General features: G+C 45.1%; 1 protein-coding gene across 2 annotated transcripts in view; it reads left to right on the forward strand.

Annotated features, from left to right (window-relative positions):
• The first annotated feature begins 641 nt into the window (after positions 1-641).
• Positions 642-27,889, forward strand: part of Abhd6 (abhydrolase domain containing 6, acylglycerol lipase) — a 44,868-nt gene continuing 17,620 nt past the window's right edge. The window contains exons 1-3 of one of the 2 annotated variants that reach the window (XM_047532643.1): positions 642-742; positions 12,066-12,130; positions 20,617-20,769. In XM_047532643.1, coding sequence (XP_047388599.1) covers positions 20,651-20,769 — 119 coding nt within the window. In that variant the 5' untranslated portion in view covers positions 642-742; positions 12,066-12,130; positions 20,617-20,650. Of the gene's footprint in view, positions 743-12,065; positions 12,131-20,616; positions 20,770-27,889 lie in introns of those variants that run through there. The other variant, XM_047532644.1, reaches the window with a different exon arrangement.

A 27,889-nucleotide genomic window follows, 5' to 3' on the forward strand; every position in this document is an offset into this window, starting at 1 on the left:
ATAGGACAACTTATGTAGGGTTGCTCTGCTTGCCTGTGAACCCATATCAGTCCCTTTCTTTTGGAGCCCTCTCTGGACAGAGCTCCTGGCTGAGTCTTTTTGGTGAGCGCAACACCTAGCAGCAACAGGCAAACAGTAGATGCTCAATAAACACTGCCCCATGATTTCTGGCCTCACCTTGTGGAATCCCTACTCCTGAAGTTGCAATGCCTTCTGACTTCTTATGCCTCCTCACTGTTAAACTTCTGAGGTCTTATGCCTCCTCACCGCTAAACTCGCGCCTTTTCAAGCCAGTTATCCGCCACAGAGAGAACCAGAGAGGCAACAAGAAATGCCTTCCCACCGTGCACACGTTAGGGGCGGAATGATCCGTTTCTGACGTCCGGAGCATAGTAGGTGCTTGTGCTGTAACTTGGCTTTGGGTCTTTGGAGAGAGGTTGTTGGGGTCGGGTGGTGTAGGATACTAACTCGCTCTCTGCGTTTAACGTTTTGAGCCGGGGACGCCGAAAAGCTGGGGTTAGCACCCGGGAATCCCCTATGCAGGGACCAGGGCAGAACGCAGTTGGGAGGCAGGGCCGGCTTTTCTGTCGGAGGACGCGGGCAGATGCGATGCGCCTTTAAGGAGTCGATCCGGGCGGGGCCGGAGTGAGAGCGGCGCAAGTGCGAGCGTGGCAAGGCCGAGCCGGGGTCTGGGGACCGAGGGCCGCGCCGGACGGCGGGACCAGACGACTGAGGCGGTCAGGTGAGCGGAGCGGGGTGGTGGAGTGAGCACCCAGGAAAGGGAAGAGGGCGCCCCAGTGGCCTCGTGACCTGCCCCCACTTTCCGAGTCTAGGCTGACCCCATCCTGCGGCGCGCTGGGTACAAACGGGTCCTGGACCCGCACCTCCCTTTCTGGTCCATTTTCCCGCTGTGGCATCAGCCCCCTTTCTTGATGCCTGGAATGGTTTGAGATTTCCGAACCCAGGTGGGCCTCCATCAGCACGCTTCCCGGGCCGAGCTGCCACCCTCTTGAAGCCCAGGGACAGAGTGACCTGCCACTCCACCTCCCCACCTCCCGCGCCCGCTCCAGCCCGGATCCCCCAGTGCCTGGAAGGTTTGGGTCCTGGAACCCCCGTTGCCTCCACTGCCAGGAGAAAGGTCAGAAGTCGCCTTTCCAGACAACATCATGTTCCATGTCACCTCCCCCGTGTCGCCCCTGATGTCCATACCCCCCAAGATCTCTCTCCGCGAGCACCTCTCCCCAGCAGCCTTTCAGCAACCCTTACCCCAACCTGCCCCAGCTCCCTCGCCCTCTCGCGGGGCCTCCCCGAAACCCAGTATTCAGGGTGCAGGTCCACCCAGACAGCCTGGTGCCCGCGGGCTTCCCTGGCATCCCGCCTACGCGGACCCGGGCTTCCTGGCTGCCTTAGAGATGCGGGTTGTGTAACGCCGGCTGCAGGGCAGAGCGCGTGCAGATTTGCGTCCCAAGCCTGCAGCCGCATGGGGAAGCCACATTAACAGTGAGGTATGGGGGAGGAAGAGGGTGGTAGAGGATCCGGAGGCTGTGCGTCCAGGGGGGACATGTATTTTGAGGCTTTTTTATGTCCTGGAGGCTGGGTAGTGAAGAAGAGGCAGTAAGAAGAAGGTTTTGCCCAAGCTGAGACCTGGAGGCCAGCATTCGTTTCACCCTCTTACCTGCTCAGAAATCCCTAATGGCTGGCTGCACCTGGCTTGCCAGTTAAAACTAGTTTATAATTAGTGGGTGCAGTGGCCCAGCCTCTAATCCAAGCAACTCCAGAGGCTGAGGCAGGAGGATGCAAGCTGAAAGCCAGCCTGGGCAACTTATGGAGACTCTCACACATGCTCACAAGAACTGAGCATGTAACTCAGTGGTACAGCACCCCTGAATTCAATCACCACACACACACACACAAAAAGGAAAATGAAAAAGGTTATAATTAATAATTGCTGACATAGAAGAATAAACAAGTATTGGGTGCTGGGTGGTAATCCCCTTTAAAAGATTACAGGCCTTACTCCCTTTAGCAGCACCCTGAATTGGGTGCCACTTTTAGTCCCACTTGGCAGGGGGAATATATGAAGCTTCCAGAGGTGATCTTTTTCTAGGACACAGTGAGTGACCTCAGTTCCTCACTCTAAACCACTAAACTTTTTACCCAATATTAACGATTCTTATCAACATTTTTCTCTTTATTATTTATTCATTTATTTATATATTTTTATTTTTTGGTACCAGGGATTGAACCCAGGGGCACTTAACCACTGAGCCACATCCCCAGCCCTTTTTTGTATTTTATTTAAAGACAGGGTTGCATTGAGTTGCTTAGGGCCTTGCTGAGGCTGACTTTGAACTCTCCATCCTCCTGCCTTAGCCTCCTAAGCTGCTGGGATTTCAGGTGTGTGCCACCATGCCCTGCTTATTTTTTATTTATTCATTTTTTTTTTCATACCCAGGGCTTTGTGCATTATCGGTATTTTTAAAATATAGGAAATTAGAAATAATTTGTGTTCTTAGCACGAATTTATTTTTTGAAAATTGGGTCTGGGGCTGGGGAATGTAGCTCAGTGGTCAAGTACTTGCCTAATAGGTGTGAGACTGTGGGTTTGATCGATCCCCAGCACCACAAAAATAAATAAATTAGTTAATTAGCTAATTTTTCAGACCACCAAGGGATCTTTGATGCCCTCTTCTGGGACACTGTGACCTAAAGAAGAGAAGGGACTTGCTTGAGGCCACACAACTGGAAAGTGCCAGGGCAGGGGTGCAGATGGGGTCCTGAGGTGGTTAATGGGTTGCTTCCTGGGCACCCTCTACTGCTCCAGTCCCTTCGCCTGGGCCCTTGAAGACCATTTCCTCCCTCCCTGCTTCCTTTGCTGTACCCCAGGCAGGTGAACACACTTCTTCTCCATGGGCTGCCTTTGCCTAGGCCCTTCCTCCTCAGGGATGTCCTCCCAGAAATCTCTGATGCCTAACTCTTACTGCCCTCTAGGGTGCAGCTCAGCAGCTCTGCAGATCCCTCCAGGAACACTTCCCTGATTTCTCTCCTCCCCAGCTGAAAGTGTTTCCTGCCTCCCACCCTCATGGTGGCATTTGGAAAGTTCCACTGTGTGCATCTGTCTTGTCCCCTTGGGTGCAGTTGTGCTGACAGTACCCAAAGGGCTCCCCAAGGCCCTTCTCTCTACCTGTCTGTTCAAGCCCTAGGACTGAAAGAGGGGGAGAGAGAAGGGGCACGGGGAGGACCATGGCAGGTGGAATGGTTCCTGAAGTAAAAAATAGACCCAGGATTTCTGAATCCTGCATCACTAGCCCCTCTCACTGAGTTTCAGTCTGATCTCAGGGAGAATTATTTTGCCTGGTACCTACCATTGTAACATTGCATGTTTGCTTTTGTTTATAACTCAAGGGATTTCCACTGCAAAATCAGGCAGGCTGGGCCCAGATCTCCCCTTTACCACTTGCTCTACTGTGTATCCCTGGACAAGTTACTTAACTTCTCTGAGCCTCAGCTTTTGGAAACAGTACCTGCTTCAGAGGGCAGTGGTAATCCTTAGCTAAAATAATGCACAGGGCTCAGTGTGTGGTAGACAGTCAATCGATGCCAGCCAGCTATTATGAAGAATAGCAGTAGTTGACCGCTACTTTGAATCATAAGAGCTAGATTAAATCATTAATAAATGGCTCACATTGACTGTACTTAGGAGGCAGGCAAGGGAGTACAGGCCAAGCAGAAGTAACCATTTTGTGGGGTGCAGTAAGGCCATGGGAAAGCTGCTGAATGATGGGGTTAAATTCCTTTTTTTTTTGGTACCTGGAATTGAACCCAGGGGTGCTTAACCACTGAGCCACATCCCCAACCCTTTTTTGTATTTTATTTAGAGACAGGGTCTCACTGAGTTGCTTAGGGCCTCCCTGAGTGACTGGGGCTGGCTTTGAACTCTCAATCCTCCTGCCTCAGCCTCCTGAGCTACTGGGATTGCATGCCTGGCTTTTAAGTTCCATTCTTCCTGACCAGAAACAGTCATCAGGACTGGGGAGGTGAATAAGACCCTCTTTGCCTCACTGGCCTTTATCACTGCCAGAGTCAGAGGACAGGGAGAGGAGAGGAGTCAAATGAAATGTCCCAGGGTGGTGCTTTTCCATCCTAGCTGCACATTAGAACCACCTAGGGACATTAAAAAAAAAAAAAATACCCCTGTCCTGGCTCTGCCCCAGACTAGCTGAATCTGATCTCTGGGGCTAGGCCCAGGGATTAGAATTTTGTAAAAGCTCCCCACGGGATTCAAGTGGGTTAAGAACTGCCTTAAGACCCTGAATTTAAACAAAAATCCTGTGGCCTGCATAAAGGAGTTTCAGAGTAGATTGAGTGGCCTCAGTGTTCCTCGCATTTACTGCAGTGATGAGACTAGGGTTGGAGTGGAGCAATTTTGTTTCTTCTAGAAGAGTCAGTGTCTGGAGGTCTGGAGACTTTTTTTTTTTTTTTTTTTTTTTGTATTGCGGATTGAACTCAGGGGTGCTTGACCACTGAGCCACATTCCCAGCCCTATTGTGTGTTTTATGTAGAGACAGGGTCTCACTAAGTTGCTGAGGCTGGCTTTGAACTTTCAATCCTCCTGCCTCAGCCTCCCGAGGTGCTGGGATTACAGGCGTGGGCCACCGTGCCGACTGGAGACATTTTTGATTGTCCTGACTGTAGGTAGAGGCATCAGTAGGTAGAGGCCAATCATGCTGCTAAGTATCCTACAATGCACAGGACAGCCCCACAACAATTATTGCCCCCATCGTCACTTGTGCCATAGTAGAGCAACCTATGCCGCACATGGTTTTCACAGCATCAGAGTCCTTTCTGACCTTGCATGTAGTTGCCTCTTCACAGAAGATGAAAGTATTCTCCCAGATCAAGCCCTGAGAAGCCCTCTGGACCAGTTCAACCTTCCCTGTCCCAGAGCCCAGATGGCTGTCGCTGCCTGTGGCTGGATGCACTTGGGTTTGTCCTAGGCTTCAGTGGCTCTCTGGAGCCGTGCCCAGCAAACTGCTGATTCAGGGGAGCAGACAGTGCTCAGGGAAGTGTGGGCCAAGGTCCTGATCTGCTGCAGGCTGGGATCCTTGTCTTGTTAAGTCATTACCTAAAGTAACAGCAGCCTTCGTCTGAGGCAGTTTCCAGAAGCTTTGGCTGTTTGACTGTTGGCATGGGATGATGTACCCAGACTTGGATGCCAACCCTATGCATGATGACATCTGGGGACTGAGTGACAGGCAAGACTCCTGATTATGGAGACAGTGGCCTAAATGCTGCCCACAGAGCTCTCAAGCATCTGGACAGCCCCTGAGCAGGTCAAGGCAGGGGACTGCGGTGTGGCAGGGCTGCCTAACTGCCAGGAGGGCAGGCAGGATCTTCCCAGCTGAGCAGAGGGAGCTCAAAACGCACCAGTCACCGCTCTGAATCGGTTGCTTGTACCATCTCATTATCTCAGTTTGTCCCCACACTGATGTTCTAAGAGGTTCAAGTTCTCATGGCTGGCCAGTTGCAGAGCAGAGAGTGAACCCAGGTTTTCCAAGTACAAAACCAAATCCTCAGAGAAGCATTTGCAGATGGCAAAAGCATGTTAACATCCAGGACTGGTAGATACTCGGAGTTCACCTGGTGAGAGGGGAATCCATGCATTGGAGGTGTGGAAGGGCAGAGTGTGTCTGGGGTTGCAGATCTGTCCAGGAAAGAGGTGTGGGGAGTTGGGGAGTGACAGAAGAAAATGATGTTTGCGAGATGGTCAGGCACCAAATCCTACGTGGCCTTGCACCTCATGGTGAGGGCCACAGCAAACCACTGGGTGAATTGGGGCAGAGGAGGAGAAAGTTGTGTGATGTTGGGTAGCTTGCTTCACCTCTCTGGGTCCCAGCTCCCCATCTGGACTGGAGCCTCTAGCCATGCTGCTCTGATGACTCTTCATGGTGTCAGTTGCTGTAAGAACAGAACAGCCCACGTTGACACTGGCCGGGAAGCGTGTTGATTTATGACTTGTTTCCTCTCTGAGCAGCTGGTGGTATTTTGACTTTCCATCCTGTTGTTTGGTATTTATCAAATACCACCAAGTGCAAGACCCTGTGGATGTTGAGGACTGTGGAGATCCAATGATGTGGTCAGACTTAACTTGGAGGAGTTGGCATCCTGTGGAGGGTATAGCCGGTGTTCCTACCACAAGGGACAAGCCACAGATGTCATGAGATTTGCACACACCCTGGGCAGGAGGATGAGGGGGCAGTTGTTCGGTGCCCAGGAAAGGCTAAGGGAGCCAACTGCTCTGCCAGAAGAGTTTTAAAGGAGTAGATGGGGTAGGGAGAGGGTGTCTTGCTGGTCGAGAGAGTGGGGACAGTGGAGGAGAGCAGAAAGTCCATCCAGGACATTCACAAGAGTGTCCGATCATCAGTGTGTCTAGTACTGATTCCCCAAGTTTCCAGGTTGTAGATGGGAAACAGATTTCACACCAGGGAGACGTTCACTTATGTACTTGCGTGTACAATGTTAGGTCCCATTCTGTCTGTTCTCCACCTTGGGACCAGCCAGGCCCCAGGAGCATCTGTATCTTGTTCATCTAGTTTCCCCAAGTCATAGGATTTTTTAAAAAATTTTTCAGTTGTAAATGGACACAATACCTTTATTTTATCTATTTATTTATTTTTATGTAGTGCTGAGGATTGAACCCAGGGTCTCACACATGCTAGGTAAATGCTCTACCACTGAGCCACAACCCCAGCCCCCATAGGATGTTTTGTAAGTGTAAGACAGACAGTGAAAAGTGAGATTGAAACTCTTGCAAAAGACAAGATTTTGCTAAGAGCAAGCAATGCTAGAGGATCACCTGAAGGACGTCAAAGCAGATAGTTGACAGGTCTCACACCTGGCAGTGTGAGACCTGTCAACCATCGAGGAAGGGAAGGGACAGAGACTTAGAAGCCAGAAGCCTGAGAGGCCCCTGAGAAACCAATGAAGCCATGAGATAGGTTTGCAAAAGGGACCTCTTTCTTTCTGATAGTGCCACGATAGCCAGATTGAACTTGGAAGGATTTTTCATACAGTGAAGGAATCTACATGAAGCTAATTCTTTGTCCTAAGAATTAGCCCGGGATGATAATTACCACCTGATGTGGGTTTAATATAGCTATTGAAATGGTGATTTTTGAATTTGATCTTTTTCATTTGGATAAAGTTCCAAACAAAACAGTGTTTCACTCCTAACCATGAGGTTTCGAGTGTGACTTCACCAAGTCTCTTTCATTTTCCTGGGTAACGGAGACCGCCTCCTGGGTCCGGGGAGGAATTCTGGCTAGAAAGAAGGTGGGGGAGCCAACTCACAGTGGGCCCCCAATGCTAGACTTTTTGCAGGAAGCCAGAAATCTTGCCCTAAACCTCGCCACCTTGTATTAACGGGACCCTGTTTTCGTTTAACACCAGCTTTGCTTCTATAGCTAGAAAATGCTGCAGGCCAGCTCCATCTTTAGAGATGACTCCTGATCTCCTAGTTTTTCCTTTATTTAGGAGAGTAGGTTTAGTCAATGGGAGAATGTCTGTGGGTGCCCAGGTTCTAGTTTAGGCCTCTGCTCTAACCCATGCACATACAGGGCTATTTTAATTCCTTTTAGTCATGGGGAACATAGTGGCTTACATGATGGTGTTTCTAGTATTTTACTTTGAGGGGGATGAAGGCTCGTTGTGGGCTCCTCTACAGCCTGAAGACATTAGGGTCCTTGGAAATAAAGGGTCAAGTGACTTTGACTTCTGTTTTAACCAGCAGCAGACTGGCTTACATTTCAGTAGTGCTGTCTTGTTTAAAACAAAATTTCAAGTAGGTGGTTCTTTCAGACTGTCATAACCCACACATCTTGGCCCAAGAGTCTTGAGGTTTTTGAGGTACTAGGCTAGGCCAGGACATATAGTGTGTTTCATTGTCTTGCTTCGTGGCCAATAAGACTTATATTTTTGTTACCAGGAATTAAATCCAGGGGACACTTTACCACTGAGTCACATCTCCAGCCCTTTTTTGTATTTTTATTTAGAGATAGGGCCTCACTGAGTTGCTTAGGGCCTGGCTAAGTTGTGGAGTTGACTTTGAACTTGAGATCCACCTGCCTTAGCCTCCCAAGTGGTGGGATGGATTACAGGCATGTGCCACTGTGCCCAGCTTTAATATGACTTTTAAAAAGCTGTGCCACAGGATAGACCAGCCTTCTACCTTCCAAATAAGCCCCTGATTACTCTGCCTTTTCCCTCCTCTGGCTGTGACTTCTCCAGAGGACTGGGTAGCAGGACTTTCTGATCTTTTCTGATCTTCCACCCACAGGCCCAGCCTGGCTGGGCTGCTTCTCTTGTCTAGTGCTGCCCTGGTGGCAGAAGCAGGAAGGCAACTATGGGCCAGCTGGTTCTTGAGCAAGGACCCCAAGGAGAACCTGTTGCTGGTACTTTGTAAAGTAGGACAGTGATTCCTCTCGTCAGTCCCTCTCCACCACAAAGAAGATAGGAATTTATGGCCGTTCATGGTTGTGTAATTCCAGGTCATGTAGTTCCAAAATCGAAGATTCTTATCATTTTCTATCTTAGAGTGCTGAACTTTGATCCTTAAAGTGTAAAGTTCTTGCCAGGCAGACTTAACCTCTGGACAGTGGCATAGGACAGGAGTCCCCTAGCCTCAGGCCTCCCAACCCATATGCAGACATGATGGATTTTTTTCACTGTAACAACATTCAAATTTGTGTTTCTCCTCTCATGAGAAATTATTAAGGCTTGGCTGCTGTCTCTCATGGGCCTTTTGAACTAGTATAAAGTTCAGGACTGAGCTGAGTGTGGTGACACAGGCCTGAAATCCTAGTAGCTCAGGAGGCTGAGGTAGGAGGATTGTGAGTTCAAAGCCAGCATCAGCAACTTCTCAAGGCCCTTAGCAGCTCTGTGATACCCTGTCCCTAAATAAAATACAAAAACGGGCTGGGGATGTCTCTCAGTGGTTAAGCGCCCTTGGGTTCAATCCCCAGTACCAAAAAAAGAAAAGAAGTTCAGGACTGACCAGTAGGACTTTTGGTGATAATTAAAATGGTCTGTATTTTCATTTTCCAGTATGATAACCACAAAACCACCTGTGGCTATTAAGCATTTGACATGTGACTGGTACAGCTAAGGAGCTGAATTTTAAATTTTATTTAATTTTAATGAACTTAAATAGCCACATGTGATTAATGGCTACTGTGTTGAACAATACAGTACAGACTTTTTAAAAACAGTACTGGGAATTGAAACCAATGACAGTCAAGCGTGGCACCACTAAGTTACATCCCCAGCCCTTTTAAACATTATTTTGAAATAAAATCTCACTAACTTGTCCAGGCTGGCTTGTGATCCTCCTGCTTCAGGCTTCTGAGTAGCTGGGGTTACAGGTGCACACCTCCATGCCTGGCTTCAAGATAGACCATTTTATTTGAGTTTATATTGTATTTTGTTGTTGTTGTTGTTGTTACTAAGGATTGAACCCAGGGGTGCTTAACCACTGAGCCAACATCCCCAACCCTTTTTTTTTTTAGAAAAAATATTTTTTAGTCGTCAATGGATTTTTATTTTATTTATTTATATCCGTGCAGTGCTGAGAATTGAACCCAGTTCCTCACACATGCAAGGCAAGCACTCTACCACTGAGACACAACACCATCCCTTCTTTATATTTTATTTAGAGATGGGGTCTCACTGAGTTGCTTAGGGCCTCACTAAATTACTGAGGCTGACTTTGAACTCTTGATTCTCCTGCTTCAACCTCCCGAGCCACTGGGATTACAAGCGTGCACCACTGTGCTCGGCTATATTGTATCTCTTAATTATTAGGGAAAAAAAAACTCCTTAATACCTGTACACAGTAGCAATTCAAAATTTACAAAAAGAGTATCAGTGAAAAATTTTACTCTCATCTCTGCCTCCAGAACCCCATTTCCCTTCCCAGAGCTGGCAATAGTCCCAGTTTCTTTCTTGTGTATCCATGCAGAATCATTTCATACATATGTAATCATAGCATATACATTCTCTCTCACTCTTTTTTTAAAAAATACAAATGGTGTTATTCTATCTTCTGTCTTCTGTTCCTTACTTTTTTGTGTTAACAATGTATCTTGGAGGGCATTACCTATGGGGAAAAATTGAACTCCCTTATATTTAGTTTTTATTTGTTTTTGATGCTTGTATGTAATATTTTTTTGTAAAGGTATACCATCCTTTACTTACCAGGTTGTCCTGTAAGTGGACATGTGAATTATTTCCAATCTTTTATTATGGTATAAATGATACTGCAATGAATAATCTTGCACAAATGTATTCTTACATATGTTGAGATATAAATATAGGTAAATTCCTAGAAGAAAAAAGTTTTCTTAGGTCAAAGGCAGGTGAATTTCCCATGGCCACAGATTTGCCATAGATGAACTTTGTTGAAGGGTGTGTACAAACCGAGGAGTGCTTAACCACTGAGCCACATCCTCAGCCCTTTTTTATTTTTTATTTAGAGACAGGGTCTCACTGAGTTGCTCAGGACCTTGCTAAGTTGCTGAGGCTGGCTTTGAACTTGAGATCCTCCTGCCTCAGCCTCCTGAGCTGCTGGGATTACAGGCGTGCACCAGTGCACCTGGCTGAGAGTGTAGATATGTATGTGATATGAGAGCATCGGTTCTACAATGGCCTCAGGCATACAGTCTGTTACTAAACTTTTTGTCCTTTGTCAGATAAAGACCACCACAAACCTGTAGACCTAATTAGCCTCTTTTAAATGGGATTGAGAATCTTCTAAGTTTAGGGGTCATTCCAATTTCCTTTCTGGTATGTTATTAAGGCAGATTATTTGCTCATCTTGTTTTGCTAGATTTTGTTCTTCTTGATTTGTAGGAGCATTTTATACATTAAGGAAATTAGTCTCTTGCCTTCGATATGTGTTGACATATTTTAATCTTGTTTATGGTATCACTTTTGAGTGGATGTTTAAAAAGCAGCTTTAACCAGTTGCAGTAATGCACACTTGTAATCTCAGCTGCTTAGGAAGCCGAGGCAGGAGGATTGCAAGTTTGAGGTCAGCCAGAGCAGCTGAGACCCTGTTTCAAAATGAAATGAGAAGGGCTGGGCATATAGCTCAGCGGTAGAGCGCTTGGCGGAGTGGGCCTCAGTGATTCAATGCTTTGGCATCTTTTTTCATATGATTCCCTGAATCTGATGCAGCAGGCCTTGGGTTCAATTCCTAGAAGCGTAAAACAAACAGTTTTATGTCATCAGCTTCTTACTCTTTTGTAATGATAATAACAATGTAAAAGATATTTTGTAATAGTGATGTTTTGTTATGGCTTCTGGTTTTCATGCTTCTCTTAGAAAAGCCTTCCCCATGGAGGCATTGTAAAACAGTTCTCATGATTTCTTCTAGACGTTTCATGGTTAACACTGACCTATTTGAAACAGTCCTGGGGTTCTGTGGCTTTATTTTCCCTTGCCCATGGCCTCACACTCCTGTCACGGAGCCTTTGCCAGTTTCTCTGTGCTTCTGGCCAGCCCTGTGCGCGTAGCACTGTTCCCCCCCATCCGTATCACACCAATAACCCTATGGCCCTTTGGTTCCCACCCTTCCTCCATAACTTCCTGAATACAATGTTTAGGGAAGCCCTGGTCTCAAGGGGAAGGAGAGTTCTCTGTCTTTATTTGAGGTTCTTTGTTACGCTTGTAGGCCTAGAGCCAAGTACAGCTGGTCTCCTCATTATTGTTTCCCACCCTGGGAACCCGGCTGTCCTGCGGTACATTCCCTGTTTGACTCCACCTGCTTTTTTCTTTGCCCTGCAGCCCTTTCCTAGGCCTGACTCATTATCAGAGATGCCTCGCCCTCTGTGCACTTTTGCCTAATTGGGGAGGTGGCCTGAGTCAGGGGCAGACTATAAGGCCACAGGATGTTTGCACCTGCCTCGCAGCTTTGATCTATTCAGCCAGCCATTTGGCTGCTCCTAGCAATCTGTTCATATTCCCTAAGATGATTTAATGCTTTGTCATCTTATTTCTTGTGATTCCAGAATCTCATTTTTAGCTCCTGCCAAAGCCAGTAGCAGTTTGGAAAGAAAGCTGCACTCTTTGAAGAGTAAGTATAAATTTTTCCCCCCCTTTGGTACTGGGGATTGAACCTGTGGTGCTTTACCACTGAGCCACATCCCCAGCTCTTCCTTATATTTATTTAGAGACAGGGTCTCACTGAGTTGCTCAGGCCCTCACTAAGTTGCTGAGTCTGGCCTCAAACTCATGATGCTCCTGCCTCAGCCTCCCCAGCCACTAGGATTACAGGTGTGTGCCACCGCACCCAGAAAATACGGATTTTTAACACCACAGACAACAAAGTACCCCTTCCTGAGGCTGGGCTGCCTCTGAGCTCCCTCCACCCTATGCAGGCCACCTGTATAGGTGGTTCTCTGGGACTGATGGGAAGGGACTGGGCTCCTGGAGTCTTTCAAAACTTCAAAATCCACCACCACCCCTATAAAGAGTTCTCTGAGACTGAGCCAGGAGCAGAACTCTGATGTGAAGGGATTCTAGAAGGCCTATACTTAGGCCATGGTGCTGGAATATGGTACTGGAACTGGCTCTGGAGACACAAAAAAAGTTCATCAGGTAGCCAGGATGGCAGGGTGCTCCACTGACCAGAGGCTGTGTGGGGCTGGCGTGGGGCAGAGAGCTGGTTAGTTGGTGCAGGCAGAAATGGGGGGTCAGAACTGGGAAGTGGGCCTGGGACCCTATGGGGTGGTTCACATGTTATTTGGTAGACATTTGACCAGTGCAGCCCAATCCCTGGTGTAAATGAGCGATTCCTCCTGGAGCTGGTGGTGGAAGAATACAAGATGTGAAAGAATAGTTTGTGTCGGAATGGGAGTTCAGCAGAGGGAGTGTGTCTGATTGACAGGAAGTCCTACACCTGATGGGGAATGAGAACTGAATTTCAGATTTAATTGAATTTAATTAATTTTAACTTAAATGGCAACTTGTGTAGATTCAGATGAGTTGGCTTCAGAGATAGCACCTCTCTGCTATTGCATAGCTGGAGTGATGAGGGGAAGCGATGGGAAGAGTGGAAGATGCCTTGGCGTCTAGGAGGCAAGGCCAGTGGGGGTACAGATATCAGTGAGTCGGGAGAAGTGCGGAGAGATGTGCATGAGGCATTGCAGGACCGTTGGATCATTGGTGCGTCATCGGTGTGGTCAAGCAGGCATTTGGAAAAGTCTGGAAGGAAGTCCCATTGGGTATGTTGATTTTTCAAACTCCTTGCAGAGGAGAGCACTGGAAGATGGAAGTTAGGAGGGAGCAAGGAGAGCATTATGGGACTATCCAGGGGAGAGAGTGAAGGAGCCTCGTGGTACCCTCGCCAGGCATATTCAGCCTTGGCTTGCTTCAGTAGCCATTGATGGAACAGCAGATTACAGAGAAATGGATTCAGCGTTCCGTTCAGATGGGGAGACAGTAAGAAGAGGGCAGAGGTGAGCACCCATGGGCAGTAATCCTGGGGGCTTTGCCATACTTTCAGTCATAACTGGTGCAAGCCAACTTGCTCGTTTGGAAATTTCAGTGGATTTTCTTCTGTGATAGAGAAGATGCATATGACAAGGAACTAGAATAGTCCATTTCTCAAGTTACTTTGTTGCATGAATTCTGGGGCTTCCACACAAGATAATCTTCACTGCGTCTTTTCTATTTTTTTATTTTTATTTTTTATTTTTGGTGGTGCTGGGGATTGAACCCAGGGACTTGTATATGCTACGTAAGCACTCTACCAACTGAGCTATGTCCCCAGTCCTACTGCATCTTTTTAGCTGGTGATCTTTAGGGATAGTTTTGAGGACTTCGTTTTTCTTTCCAAGAACTTGTTCCAGAGATCAGTGTGGGTAGATGCAGCACTATTTAACAGCTGGGGACTGAAACTCATTTCAAGAACATAGTGTTTTTCTAGTGGAAAACATTGTGGGGAGAATTCTTTAATATTGCACAATTAAAGAAAAAAAATCATAAGCAGCACCCAATAGTTTTAAAAACACCAGCAAGGACAGGGAGCACGCCAACTGGCAATTTGTAAAGTTGTTAACATGCTCATTGCTGTTGGAACAGGTCTAAGGAAGTACAGAGAATGCCCGTGGGGACATCAAACTCTGCGCCTTGTGCATAACTGATGCACAACAAATATCTGCTACAGCAAGCTGTGCAAAGGCAAAGGTAGCATGAACTAGGGAGATCCACTGGAGAGGGTTAAAATGCAGGCCATAGCACTTACCAACTGGGAGACTTGGGGCATTTGTTAACTTCTTAAAGCCTCAGTTTTTCCATCTTTAAAGTGGGAAAATTATGTGAGCCTGTTCCTGAGACCAAGCACAGAATCATCAGTAGATGGAGGTCGATGCTCTTATGTCTTTGCTGAGGGTCACGGTTATTGTTTTTGTTGTTGTCATGGCAACCATTGTTATTTGGGAGGGAGCAAAACTTTAGTTTGTCAAATTTGATGAACTGTACGTAGACATCTAGAGAAAGGCAGGATTCTAAGAAGGTGCTTTACATTCTGTTTATTCTTGGATTTTGCTTTAGACTCTGAAGATTAAGGGACTGTAGCTTAAGAACTCCAGTTTTCAAACTCAGAACATTGAAAGAGAACAGTGAAATGTTGTGCCTGACTTCTAACCCCAGAATATCTCCCTTTCCCTCATGCTGTGTTTTATCAGGATCCACTAACATCTCTTGTTCAATTAATCTTTGTTCCTGTGTTCAAAGATACAGGTCCCAGATGCACAGCTTGGGTGTTAACAGGTGGCAGAGGAGGTTGAGTGGCAGGCTCTGGCATGGGATGTGACAGTGTGTTTCCCTCCCATGATGGCCAGCTTGACATTACCTCACTTCACACACCCCTGGGTGCCTCACCTTATACAACAGCCATGTAAAAAGAGTGTTTTTCTTTTTCAGTTTATTAAATCAGGCATGAACATTATTTAAGCACCAGATGTCTGCTAGCTACTGTTTTAGCTTCTGGGAAAATATAGGGGACAAGATTCTGGAGAGGACAAGCCAGCTTCTACTCTTTAATTGCCTGGCATAATTTCAGAAATGTTGAAGTTACCAGAGTAGGAAAGAACAGACAAGATGATTTGGTTGAATGTTCTCACTTTATAGATGAGGAAAACAAGGTCTTGCAGCTGATGTGTGGAAGAACCCAGTAGGAGACAGCTGGCTAGAACAATCCCCAGCCCAGTGCTATGGGTCCCATGCATCTGCCCCTCAGCTGCAGCCTTGTGTACGCCATGTCATGGTTTTCTCGTATCCATGTGTCACCTAGTTAGCATTTATTTTTTAAATTAATTTCTTTTTACTTAAATTTCTTTTTCTTCTCCTTCCTTCCTTCCTTCCTTCCTTCCTTCCTTCCTTCCTTCCTTCCTTCCTTCCTTCCTCCCTCCCTCCCTCCCTTCCTCCCTCCCTCCTTTTTTTTGGTACTGGGGATTGAACCACTCAGCTGCATCCCAGCCCTTTTTATTTTATTTAGAGACAGGGTCTCGCTAAGTTGTTTAGGGCCTCACTAAGTTGCTGAGGCTGGCTTTGAACTTTTGATCCTCGTGCCTCAGCCTCCTGAGCTCCTGGGATCATAGGCATATGCCATGGTGCCTGGCTTAAATTTCTCTTTGATATTAATTTGCATCCCTACCATAACTGGAAAATATCCATAAAAATAAATAAAATGGAACAGTTTTACTGACTAGCTGAATACCTCCAAGAGGCCCGAGGGTCAGATCCTGAGAGTTGATCTTTGACCTAAACAGGACCTGAACTGAAAAGCGCCTATAATGCTAGCTACAGGAGGCTGAGGCAGAAGATTGCAAGTTCCAAACCAGCCTCAGCAACTTAGCGAGGCCCTAAGCAACTTAGTGAGACCTTGTTTCAACACAAAAAAATAAAAAGGACTGGGGATTTGGTTCAGGGGTTAAGTGCCCCTGGGTTCAATCTCTGGTACCACAAAATAAAATAAAAAAGAAGTGACTCTCTTAAAATGTATATCAGTGTAGCTGATGCTGTGTACCCTGGGGCATTACTTTATGTGCCCCCACTCCCTAAAATCATCTCACAAGCCATCAGTTGTGTGGGACCCATGGTTTGGCAAACTCTGTTACACCCTTTAGTTGGTTTTCTGCTTTTTCAGTCATGGGTAGTTCCTGGATCACAAGGAACTAGGCCTCTTTCTGTCTTCAGCCTTCCCCTGGGGTCACTTTCATTTATTAATAGAATAAAGCATTCTATTAATAAATACCTGCAGGCAGAGTAACTGCCCTTTTAAAGAAATGCTGGGTCAAGTCTTTTGTAAAATGAAGGGTGTTGCTGAGATAAGAATAATTGTCTGCTCCTTATCTCTTTAAAAGCATTGCCATCAGGAAGCATTCTGGTCTTTTTAGCGAGGGCCTGGCTTTATTTGACCTCATCAGACAAAGTGCACAGTTCTCTGTAAGAAATCCAAACCTTGCTACATGGATCATGCTCCACCCGATACTTTATTTTCCTATTGAATGAAATGGAGCCTGGTGGAGCTTCCCTTGGAACTGAGGGTGACATCCATGGCAGGTACCCACAAAGCAGGGAGGTTTCTTTTTTCCTCAAACTTACTGGCTGTTCAGTGTTGCCACTTCCAGTTTCAGAGCCTGTGGACTGAAATGCTTGAATTCCTAGTCCAAAGGTACACGGTATAATAACTTCCTGCAGCTCGGGAGTCAGAATTCACACTAGCCCTCAGCACATTTTAAGGACTTTCTGAGATGTGGAAGAGTCTTGGAAAAGCTGACACTTTCCCATATTCATCAGTTTATGTGAGATCTGTGATGTTCAGATTTGTTCGAATCCCTTTCACTCTGTGGTGACTTTGCTTACCCCTTGATGGCAAGTCCTCTGAGCAGCACAAATTGTGCCCAGCAGTTCCTTCTTCCTGTTCAGTGCTGAGGATCCAACCCAGGGCTTTGCACATGCTAGTAAGTGCTCTACCACTGAGCCACACTCCCAGCTCTTGTACCCAGAATTTACCAGGAAATTCCTCAGGCAATTTTGTAGTTATTGAAAAAGATAAAACATCAGTGCCGGGCACAGTGGTGCATGCCTGTAATCCTAGTGGCTCAGGAGGCTGAGGCAGAAGGATCGAGATTTCAAAGCGAGCCTCAGCAACTTAGTGAGGCCCTAAGCAACTCAGTGAGACCCTGTCTCTAAATAAAATACAAAATCAAAGGGCTGGGAATGTAGATCAGTGGTTAAACACCCCTGAGTTCAATCCCTGGTACGAAGAAAACAAAAACAAACAAACAAACGAAAAAACCTATCAGATCTTGCACTGTCAATGGGAATAGTTGTCCCTACAAGAAATCAAACGGGATGCAGCCCATTTTGTAAATTTGTTTTGCATTAATCCATTTGTACTTTATGTGTGTCCTGTGCCATGCTAGATACTGAGAAAGAGCATATAAGATTGTCCCCACCATCACAGATCTCTGCCTCTAGAAGAAACAGGCCAACAATTTAAGCATGCTGGGAAAATTGCAAATAATGAGTAAGAAACCCAGAAGGTAGCTGAATGAGAAGCAGAGTCAGTGCTTGCACCCTGGGAAGGAGGCAGCTTTCATCATGACCCGGACAGAAAGTGTGTGAGACTGAGAAGGACCACCTAGCCCACCTACCCATGCATCTGTCACAGGTGTCTCTTAGCTCTTCAGGAGGATGTTGGGAAACTACCTGATGGGCTTGTTTCCCCAAACTTCTTATTATGTATTATTTGTTTTTTAATAGGTTATATATCTATGTAATACAAAAGATTTAAAAAGTGAAAGACAAATCTCACGTTTATCCTGGACACAAGAGGGGCTTGTGGGTCCAAACCTGTCAGGCCTCACTAAGTTACTGAGGCTGACTTTGAACTCGCAATCCTCCTGCCTCAGCCTCCTGAGCTGCTGGAATTGCAGGCATGGGCCTGGTGAGTGTAGTTTCTTACCAGCAAAGGGGTTACAAAGATGGCAGAAAGACCATTTAAAAAAAAAAAAAAAATTAAGTAGACCTCGGTGCAAAAGGAATGTGCCAAAGTTCAAAACCTGTTTTGTGATCCTGAGCCTACCAACTGGATGACCTTTGGCAGGTTACTTAACCTATGGTGTCTCAATTTCCCTAACCTATAAAATGGGATAAAACACCCACCTCGCCTCTTTGACAGGGTTGGTGTGCTTTATCAAGGGTTGGCAAATTACAGCCTGCAGGCCAAATGCAGTCTACAGCCTAATTGTATAAATAAAATTTTATTGGAACACAGTCATACGCATTGATTACACAGCATCTACTGCTGCTTTCTCACTCCGATGGCAGGCTGAGTAGTGTGGCAGAGTCCATGGCCCACAGTGCTAATGTAGGCACCATTTGGCCCTTTATGGAAAACGTTTACCAACCCTTGTGCTCAGTGGTTGTGAGGTCAGTGTATTCATTATAAAATTGAAATAAATATCACTTGACAGAGGTGTATGGGAGAAATCTCTTTACAGGAAACATAAGGAAAGCCATGATATGGTAGGTCTTAATGCTTTTTCTTGGAGCAGTAGGTTCTGGGGAATACATATGGCTTTGGCATAAAATGCTCTAATCACTGGTCCAAAGTTACATGGTGTAATTAACTTCCTGCAACTCAGGATTCAAAATTCACAATGGCCTTCAGCACTTTCTAAGGGCTTTCTGACTTAACATTGGTAGCTGGATGTCATAGCAGGACATCACACCTGGCTTGTAGGTCCTTGCAGGAGTTGTATTCTGTGTTAGGGAAGATAATGGGATTTGTAATATTTTTCATTCTGTGCCAGAATGAACCATGTTATGAGTTCATGAGACAGGACTAGACAGGGACTTCTGATTCAACTGCAATTTTGAAAGGTTCTTTTATATGTCTGGCCTTAGTCTCAGTGCTGGGGACATTGTCCCTGCCTCATGGACCCGCCACATGCTAGCCCTCAGTTGTGTCTGATGAAGCTCTTTTTTTTTTTTAAATCAGGGATTGAACCCAGGCGTGCTTAACCACTGAGTCACATCTCCAGCCCTTTTTATTTAAAAAAAAATTTTTTTAGATATTGATAGACCTTTATTTTATTCATTTATTTGTATGTGGTGCTGAGAATCCAGTGCCTTACACATGCTAGGCAAGCGCTGCACCATGGAGCCACAACCCCCATTCTTTTTATATTTTATTTAGAGACAGGGTCTCACTGAGCTGCTTAGGGCCTTGCTAAGTTGCTTTGAACTCTGTTTTCCTGCCTCAGCCTCGCAAGCTCCACTGTACCCAGCTTGATGAAGGTCTTTAGGAAGACATTAGGAAACTACCTTTTTGACTTGTTTTCCCCAACTTCTTATGGTGTCTTATTTGTTTTTTAATAGATTACGGATATGATAATTCAAAAGATTTAAAAAGCGAAACACAAATCTCACATCTCTCCCTGATGTGCAGCTGTGTAGTTCTCCACCTTCAATGTAACCACTGTTGCCTGTTTCTTTTATACCCATCCAGTGATATGCTGTGTGTACAATCACGCGTGTCTGTGTATATTCCATTTATTTAAGGTTCTGTGTGCTCTTTTTATTTATTATTATTATTATCATTATCATTATTATCATTATTTCAGCATCAGGGATTGAACCCAAGGGTGCTTATCCACTGAGCCACATCCTAAGCCCTTTTGATTTTTTATTTAGAGACAGGGTCTCACTGAGTTGCTCAGGGCCTTGCTAAGTTGCTGAGGCTGGCTTTGAACTCACAGTTCTGCCTCAGCCTCCCAAGCTGCTGGGATTAGAGACATGTGCCACCATGCCTGACTCCTCTTTTTATTTTTTAAAATTGCAAGTGTGTTGAGAAGTTGAAGGAGTAATAAATACCATACTATCCACCTGGATTCCCTAGTGGTTAATATTTCCCTGTATTTGCTCTATTTCTTTCACTCCCTTCCCACATATACTTACATTACCTTTTCTCTCCTGAACTTTTAAAAGTGAGGAGCAGATACCATCATATGCCACCTAAAACTTCAGCAGGCACTTCCTAAGAACAAGGTCATTCTGCAACGCACATACATAGCCACAGTTTCATTATCACACTCAAGAACTATAGCATTAGCCAGGTGGTGGTGCACACCTGTCATCCCGGTGACTCCGGAGGCTGAGGCAGAAGGATTGCAAATTCAAGGCTAGCCTCAGCAACTTAGTGAGACCTTGTCTCAAAATAAAAAGAACTGGGGATGTAGCTCAGTGGAAGAGCACCCCTGGGTTCAATGCCTGGTAGCACACACAGAACTGTAGCACTGATAGAATACTATTATCTAATACTTAGTCCTTGCTCAGATTTTCTCACTTATCCCAACAAGGTGCCTTATAGTTTTGATTTTCCTCTCCTTAATATGCAAGACCCTCTCAAGGATGCCTCACTAGCTTTGGTTGTCATGTCTGTTGGGTTGTTTTAAGCACTTGCCTGCTTTGCTTCCTCCTGATCTATAACCCTCCTTGTGGGTCTTTCCTCTCCCGAGAAGGTTTCAGAACCATTGCTCTCTCCAGCCCCTGCAGGTGTCGGCCAACCCTGAAGAGCAGGATGGATCTCGACGTGGTGAACATGTTTGTGATCGCGGGTGGGACCCTGGCCATCCCCATCTTGGCGTTTGTCGCCTCCTTTCTCCTGTGGCCTTCAGCACTGATAAGAATCTATTATTGGTAAGTTAATTATGTAATCGATGTTTTCAAAGTGTCACGATGACTGGGGAGATAACTCAGTTCGTAGAGTGCTTGCCTGTTAAGCACAAGGTCCTGGGTTCAATTCCCAGCACCGCAAGAAAAAAAAAAAAGTGTCACGATATAGTCACCTCTGCTTGTTGGCCGTTTTATCATTAAATATTTCAAACATGAAGAAAAGTTGGAATGTATGTATCTTCCTGCATTCTAGAAGAGTTTGAGAAGAATTGGTAGTTGCTCTTCACCAGGTAAATTCTTTCCGGTTTTTGGTAACACTTTGCTCTTGAGGCCACCACACCCCAGAGCCCCTGACTGTATAAGCAGGGATTGTGCACATCTATAGGGCTCCTTTGGTGTTTTCTCATCTCTGCACTCTGACCCAGCAGTGTCCAGACAGGTGCAGTGATGTGACTGAAAAATGAACTACAGCCAGGCATGGTGGCTCCCATCTGTCATCCCAGCAGTTAGGGAGGCTGAGGCAGGAGGATTGCAAGTTCAAAACCAGCCTCAGCAACTTAGGTCCTAAGCAACTCAGGAGACCCTGTCTCTAAATAAAATATAAAAAAGTGCTGGGGTTGTGGCTCAGTGGTTAAGCACCCCTGGGTTCAATCCCTGGTGCCAAAAATGAATGAATGAATGGATAAATAAACAAAAATAACTAGAAGCACCAGGACAGTGAGAGGCATATGTAGGACAGAATGCCTCGGAGTTGCTCTAAATCATAAAGTGACAGAAAAAAAAGACATTTCAAAGATGTCTGTCATTCTTGTTCCATCTTTCTTCTTGTCCTATCTGTATACCACCTGTGCTTTTCTTTTGTATTTTCTTTAGAGTGAGTTACTTTTTTTTTAAAACCTCAAATGTATTTATTTAAAAAGTGACGTGCCAGGCATGGTGGCATAAGTCTGTAATCCCAGCCCCTCGGGAGGCTGAAGCAGGAGGATCGCAAGTTCGAGGACAGCCTCAGCAACATAGCGAAACCCTGTCTCCAAATTAAAAATCAAAAGGCAAAAGGGCTGGGAATGTGACTCAGTGGGTTCACCCCTGGGTTTAATCCCCAGTACCAAAAAAAAAAAAAAAGTGATATAAATATCACCACTGTAAGTGGCAAGCTTGCTAAATGTACCATAAATAGAAAGTTAGTATAAAAAAGTAAACAGAGGCTGGGCACAGTGGTGCATGCCTATAATCCTACACTCTGTCTCCAAATAAAAAATATTAAAAAGGGATGGGGATGTGGCTCAGAGATTAAGTGCCCCTTGGTTCAATCCCCAGTACCAAAACCAAACACACAAAAACAGCGACATTAAAGAACCATGTCAAGTTCAACCCCTCTACTGCTGCCTGCTGAAGGCTCTGAGCCTCTTTTCTCCTTGGTGCCTCCTATGAGAGGCAGGACAGGCGGGGTTGCCCTGCATCAAGCCTTTGTCCTTGGGGACATGGGGTTAGCACTTGGGAAGGAAGTGACTTCCTCATGATTCTTCCCTTCGTGCCTATTTATCAAATAAACCCACCCCTCCTGCCCCCATGGTGAAGTGGCTACTGAAATAGAGGCAGTTCTGTGCTGGGTGAGCCCATTGGGATTTGACTGGGACTTGGGGAAGACGGAGGAGCTTTGGTAACTCCTGTACCCAGAAGATTGCTGTTGACCGGCCCTTCTTTCTGGCTCCCCTTGGTTAGAGTGTGGAATTTTCCACCTGCCATCAGACTCTGATCCTGGAAAAGAAGCTAACTGAACGGAAGGCGGCTTGTCATCTTCTACTCTCTCACTGTCTTTTAGGGTGGGTGAGGAGTGGTGATCTCTCCAGAGGGTCATCTAGAACCTCCTCTGCATGGGCAAAGCCTTCAGCTGCTTAAATGCCAGTGCTGTTGTGACGCTGGTAGCAGGATTTTTGGGGAGGCCAAGGATGTGCTACCTTCTGGCCGTGCTGAGGCACTGGGGGCTTCCACACACAAATGCCATTTTTTTGATAAATCACAATTGGAGCTGAGAATACAACTCACTGATGTGGATGGTAACCATGGGTATGGCTGCACACAGAGGTGTGATTATAAAAGGCTAATTCTAACTCACTTTGTGGGAGGCCAGCCTCCATGCCGCCTTGGTCTCCCAACCCCCAGGTTCTCCAGGCTGTCGAGGAGAAGGCTGTCAGAGTCAGGGTGTCAGAGCAATTTTGATTTTTAAAGGGGAAAAATAAACTCATAGCAAATATTTCATCTTTCTGTTGAGTTCAAATTTAAATAATATAAAATTCACCATGTTAAAGTATATATAGTTCAGTGGTTTTAATACATTCCCAGTGTTGATAATTGTTGCTACTAATATAATTCTAAAACTTTTCCATCTCCCCAAAGGAACCTGCTGTCCTGTTAGCAGTCACTCTCAGGTGCTTTCTTCCCCCATCTCCTGGCAATCTCTAATTTTTGTCTCTTTGGATTTGCCTGTTATGGACATTTCATATAAATGGAGTCATACGGACATATCGGTCATACAGTCTTTCTGTCTGGCTTCTTTTGCTTAGCAAGGTATTTTTAAGGTTCATCCATGTTGTGTACTTCATCCCTTGTTATAGCTGAATAACGTCCCGTTGTCTGTGCTATGGTTTGTGTCCTCCACAACTTACGTTGAGATTTGATTCCCACTGTAACAGCTTTGTGAGTGACGGAGCCTTTAAGAGGTGATTAGGCCATTAACAAGGATTAGTGCAGTTCTAGCAGAGCTGGATTAGCTATTGCATGAGAGTGGGTTCTTATAAAGCAAGGCGGATCCTCATGATTTGTCTTTTCTGCACATGCCCACTTGCCCTTCTGCTTTTTGCCAAGCTGAAGCAGACAGAACCCTCACCAGAAGCTGAGCAGAGGCCAGTACTATAGTCTTGGACTTTCCAGCCTCCAGAACCATGAACCACAGACACAAAAAAACCCTTTTACCTTTATAAATTACCCAGTCTCGGGTATTTTGTTATAACAAAGAAAACAGACTAAGACAGTATGGTTATACTACACTTTGTTTATCTGTTTAACTGTTAATGACACTTTAGATTGTTTCCACTTTTTGTCTATTATAAATAATACTGCATAGCAAAAAGTTCATTTTTATTGAGCCCAGGGGCAGCACCACGGAGCTACATCTCCAGCCCTTTTCATTTTTTATTTTGAGACAGGCTGACCTTGAACTTGCAATTCTCCTGCCTCGACCTCCCAAGTCAGTGGTAGAATAGGCATCTACCTGGCTCAATGTGATTGTAAAGCCTGCCCATGCTGGTTACCCAGATCAGTGGCCCAGAGACAAACACAATGCTCCTTATTTTGTGAACTCAAACACATAGGCCAAGAAGACCCAGCTGGGTTGAGAAGGATGGAAAAAAAAAAATCCTGGAAAACCTTTCAGATCATGCCAGATGGCATTGTGACATGGAGATTATGATTATAGTAATAGGGCCCATGATGCCATTGCAGAGAGCTGTCAGAAATCCTGGGAGTGGCTTCCTCTGCTGCCTGTTTGCGCCAAAGGGACTCACTACAGGTGACATTTACGCAGTGATTGTCACAGAATGAGCAGCTTTACCATGAGTCACTTGTATCCCTCAATCACAACTACTCCAAAGGCCTTCTTTTGCTCAACTGCCCAAAATAACCCAGCAGACCTGGGTGAGTCAGGTTAAGTTTCAAGATTGCCACACAAACAGGAACAGCAGGCAGTAGAGGTGGCTCCGCACCAGCCTCCCGGCCCTGCTGCCCGCCCAACACAGGGCTCGGTGAGATCATCACCGCACGCACTCCTGACTCCCTCTGGGATGTGGGGGTGTAGGGACAGGTGTCCCCGGTAGGCCACAGTCAGGCTTAAGAGCGACTCTCTTTGGGTTAAATCGTCCCTAGAGCATGGCCCCCTCATTTCCATAGTGATGGGAATCGTGGTTGCTCCTGCAGAAGGTGCCAGATGCTTTGCCGTGAGTTGACAGAGAAGCACAACTGAGGGTTCTGTAGCTACTGTGGGTGAGCAGTTCCCTCTCCATCAGAGGCATAATGAAAATATTGAGACCTCCCACGGTAAAAAGACAGATCAGCTAAGTTTTTTTGCTTGCCCAAAGAAACTTGGATGAAAATAAGGATAAGAAATCATAGCAAATAATTTGCCTGTATACATATAAGAGAGAAAAATGGATAAGGGTTGGAAATGAAGAAATAAAACCGACACTGTTTGCAGATGGCAGGCTTGTGGGCACAGAAAGTCGAAAAATAACTATAGATAATTTTTTGGAATTAATAGGTAGAATTGGCTAGGTTGCTGAATACAAGAACCACAACCCAAAATCAGTTGTATTCCCATATGCCAGCAACAAACAGAGAATGAGAAGGTTTATGATACCATTTACTATAGTACCCACAATTATAAGATATTGAGACTACATCTAGAGAACAATATGGAAGACTTCTACACAGAATACAAAGGATTCATGAGATAAAGTAAAAAGACCTAAATGAATAGAAGGATAGACTGTATTTGTATTGTAGGGATGTCAGATTTCCCTACAGTGATCTGTAGACTTAGTGTACATGCATTTGAAATTCCAACAGATTTTTTTTTTGCATAGAATTTAATAAGCTGATTCTTAAATTCACAAGGAAAAGCAAAGGGTTAATTAAGCAAGATGATGTTGAAGGAGAACAAAGCTAGATGATTTATATTACTAACTCTCAAGACTAATTATAAAGTTACAATAAATCAAGTTCAGTGTGAAATTGGCCTGGGAGCAGATAGACCCAGAGAGTATAGTAATAGATGCACAGAGATATGGGGTTTTTATTTTTATTTATTTATTTTTTGCATAGCAGATTAAACCCAGGGCCTTGCTAGACAAGTGCTCTCCCACTGAGTTGCCCCAGCCCTGTCTCTTTCTGCTTTTTTTGGTACCAGGGATTGAACCTAGGGGTGCTAAACCACTGAGTCACATCTCCAGAGCTTTTATATATATATATATATATATTATTTAGAGACAGGGTCTTGCTAAGTTGCTTAGGGCCTTGCTAAGTTGCTGAGGCTGAATTTGAACTCTTGATCCTCCTGTCTCAGCCTCCTGAGAAGGATTGCGAGTTCAAAGTCAGTCTCAGCAACTTAGCGAGGCCCTAAGCAACTCAGCAAGACTCTGTATCTAAATAAAATATAAAAAGGGCTGGGGATATGGCTCAGTGGTAAAGCACCTCTGAGTTCAATTCCCAGTTACCCCCCCCCCAATAAAAGAGAGAGAGATGGAAATAACCCAAATGTCCAATGTCCATCAATGAATGGATATACAGGAAAGTCTTGAGTACTTATGCCAAGCGAAATAAGCCAGACACTGAACAAATATTGTATGAATCCTTATACAGCTTACTTAGACAGACAGTTTCATAGAGACAAAAAGTAGAATAGAGCTTCCCAGGGTTTGTGGGGAGAGGGAATCAAGAATTATTGTTTAGTGGACAGAATTTCTATTTAGGATGAGGAGAAATTTCTGGAAATGGGTGGTGGTGATAGTTGTACAAAATTTTAAATGAACCTCTCTCAAAGATGAACCTGAGGAGATTCCTCTTTGGGGATTTCTTTCCTTCCTTCTTTTTTCCTTTCCCTTTCCCTTTCTTTAGTATCCAACCTAGGAGTGCACAACCACTGAGCCACATCCCTAGTCCTTTTTATATTTTATTTAGATACAGGATCTCACTGAGTTGCTTAGGGCTCACCAAGTTGTTGAAACTGACTTTGAACTGGTGATCCTCCTGCCTCAGCCTCCTGAGCTACTGGAATTATAGGTGTGCACCACTGCACCTGTCTTGGGCTTCTTGACTTAGGTCAAGAGTCTTCAAAGACTTCTGTCCCTGAAACAGGAGCAGTTTGGCTTCTTTACGAAATCTGTCTGTAAAAGAACTTGATCCTGAGACATGTATTCATCCCAACTTAATTCTTCTGGTTGCTTCTGTTCTGTCAGGTTGTAGCTAAGTCTAATCTCCAGCTTGAGAAATTAGAAGTTACTATGACCAGTCCACCAAAGAAGTTGTGCCATGTGTTTTTCCTCCGGGGCCATTGGTATAATTTTTTAGCTGCCCTAACAGCTTAGAGTCCTTTTCCTACTCTTTCAGTGAGGGGGTAATTTTAAGTTAGTGAAAATATTTGTCCTCTAGCTCCTTGTTTCTGGAGCCATGGGCCAGGTTTTCCAGGGATGTACTGGGTAATTGACAACTACTGAGCAGTTCCGAAGGTCCTCCCTTGCCAGGCCCGTCTTGCTTCACGCTGGGTTCAGTTGTGCCTGGCCGTCCCCCACACACTTACCTCTGCTGTTTTACACCTTTCTCAATGTCTTCAGTTAAGACTTGTTGAATATCCAGTAGCCTGCTCAGGTCTCACCCTTTCCAGAAGGTCCTTCCAGATCCTCTTTGATCTGTAGGAGGGTTCTAGAGAATTTGAAGACTATAAAAAGGTAACCAAGAGGGCTGGGTTGTGGCTCAGTTGTAGTGCGCTTACCTAGCATGTGTGAGGCACTGGGTTCAATTCTTGGCACTGCATAAAAATAAATAAAAATCCACCAACAACTAAAAATATATATATTAAAAAAAGAAGGGTAACAAAGAAAATACCCCATTAACCCCTTGAATCATTTTCTTTAATACCTCTGAGTGCCTCTCTCCCCTCACCTTATCAGTGTATCATTAAAAATGTTTTAGCAGAATCAGAATCCATAGTATAAGAAATGGGGTCCTGTTTTTTCACTTGAAATGATGTCAGAGATATTTTTCCATGTTACTGAATATTCTTTGAAAACCTCTTGAAATAACAAAAGATGACATTGTCTAGATATATTGTGATTTATGTAATACATTTTCTTTTAATGGACACTAAGTTTAGTTTTGACTTTTTTTCTAATTTTATTTATCCTCCCCTTTATTTATTTTTTCATACTAGAGCTGGAACGCAGGAGCACTTTATCACTGAGCAACATTCCCAGACTTTTTTTATTTTTAAAGACAGGGTCTCACTAAGTTACAAAGGATCTTCACTAAGTTGCTGAGGCTGGCCTCCAACTTGCAATCCTCATGCCTCAGTCTCCTGAATAGCTGGGATTACAGT

The sequence above is a fragment of the Sciurus carolinensis genome, chromosome 17, assembly GCF_902686445.1.
Source record: "Sciurus carolinensis chromosome 17, mSciCar1.2, whole genome shotgun sequence".
NCBI classification, from domain to species: Eukaryota; Metazoa; Chordata; class Mammalia; order Rodentia; family Sciuridae; genus Sciurus; species Sciurus carolinensis.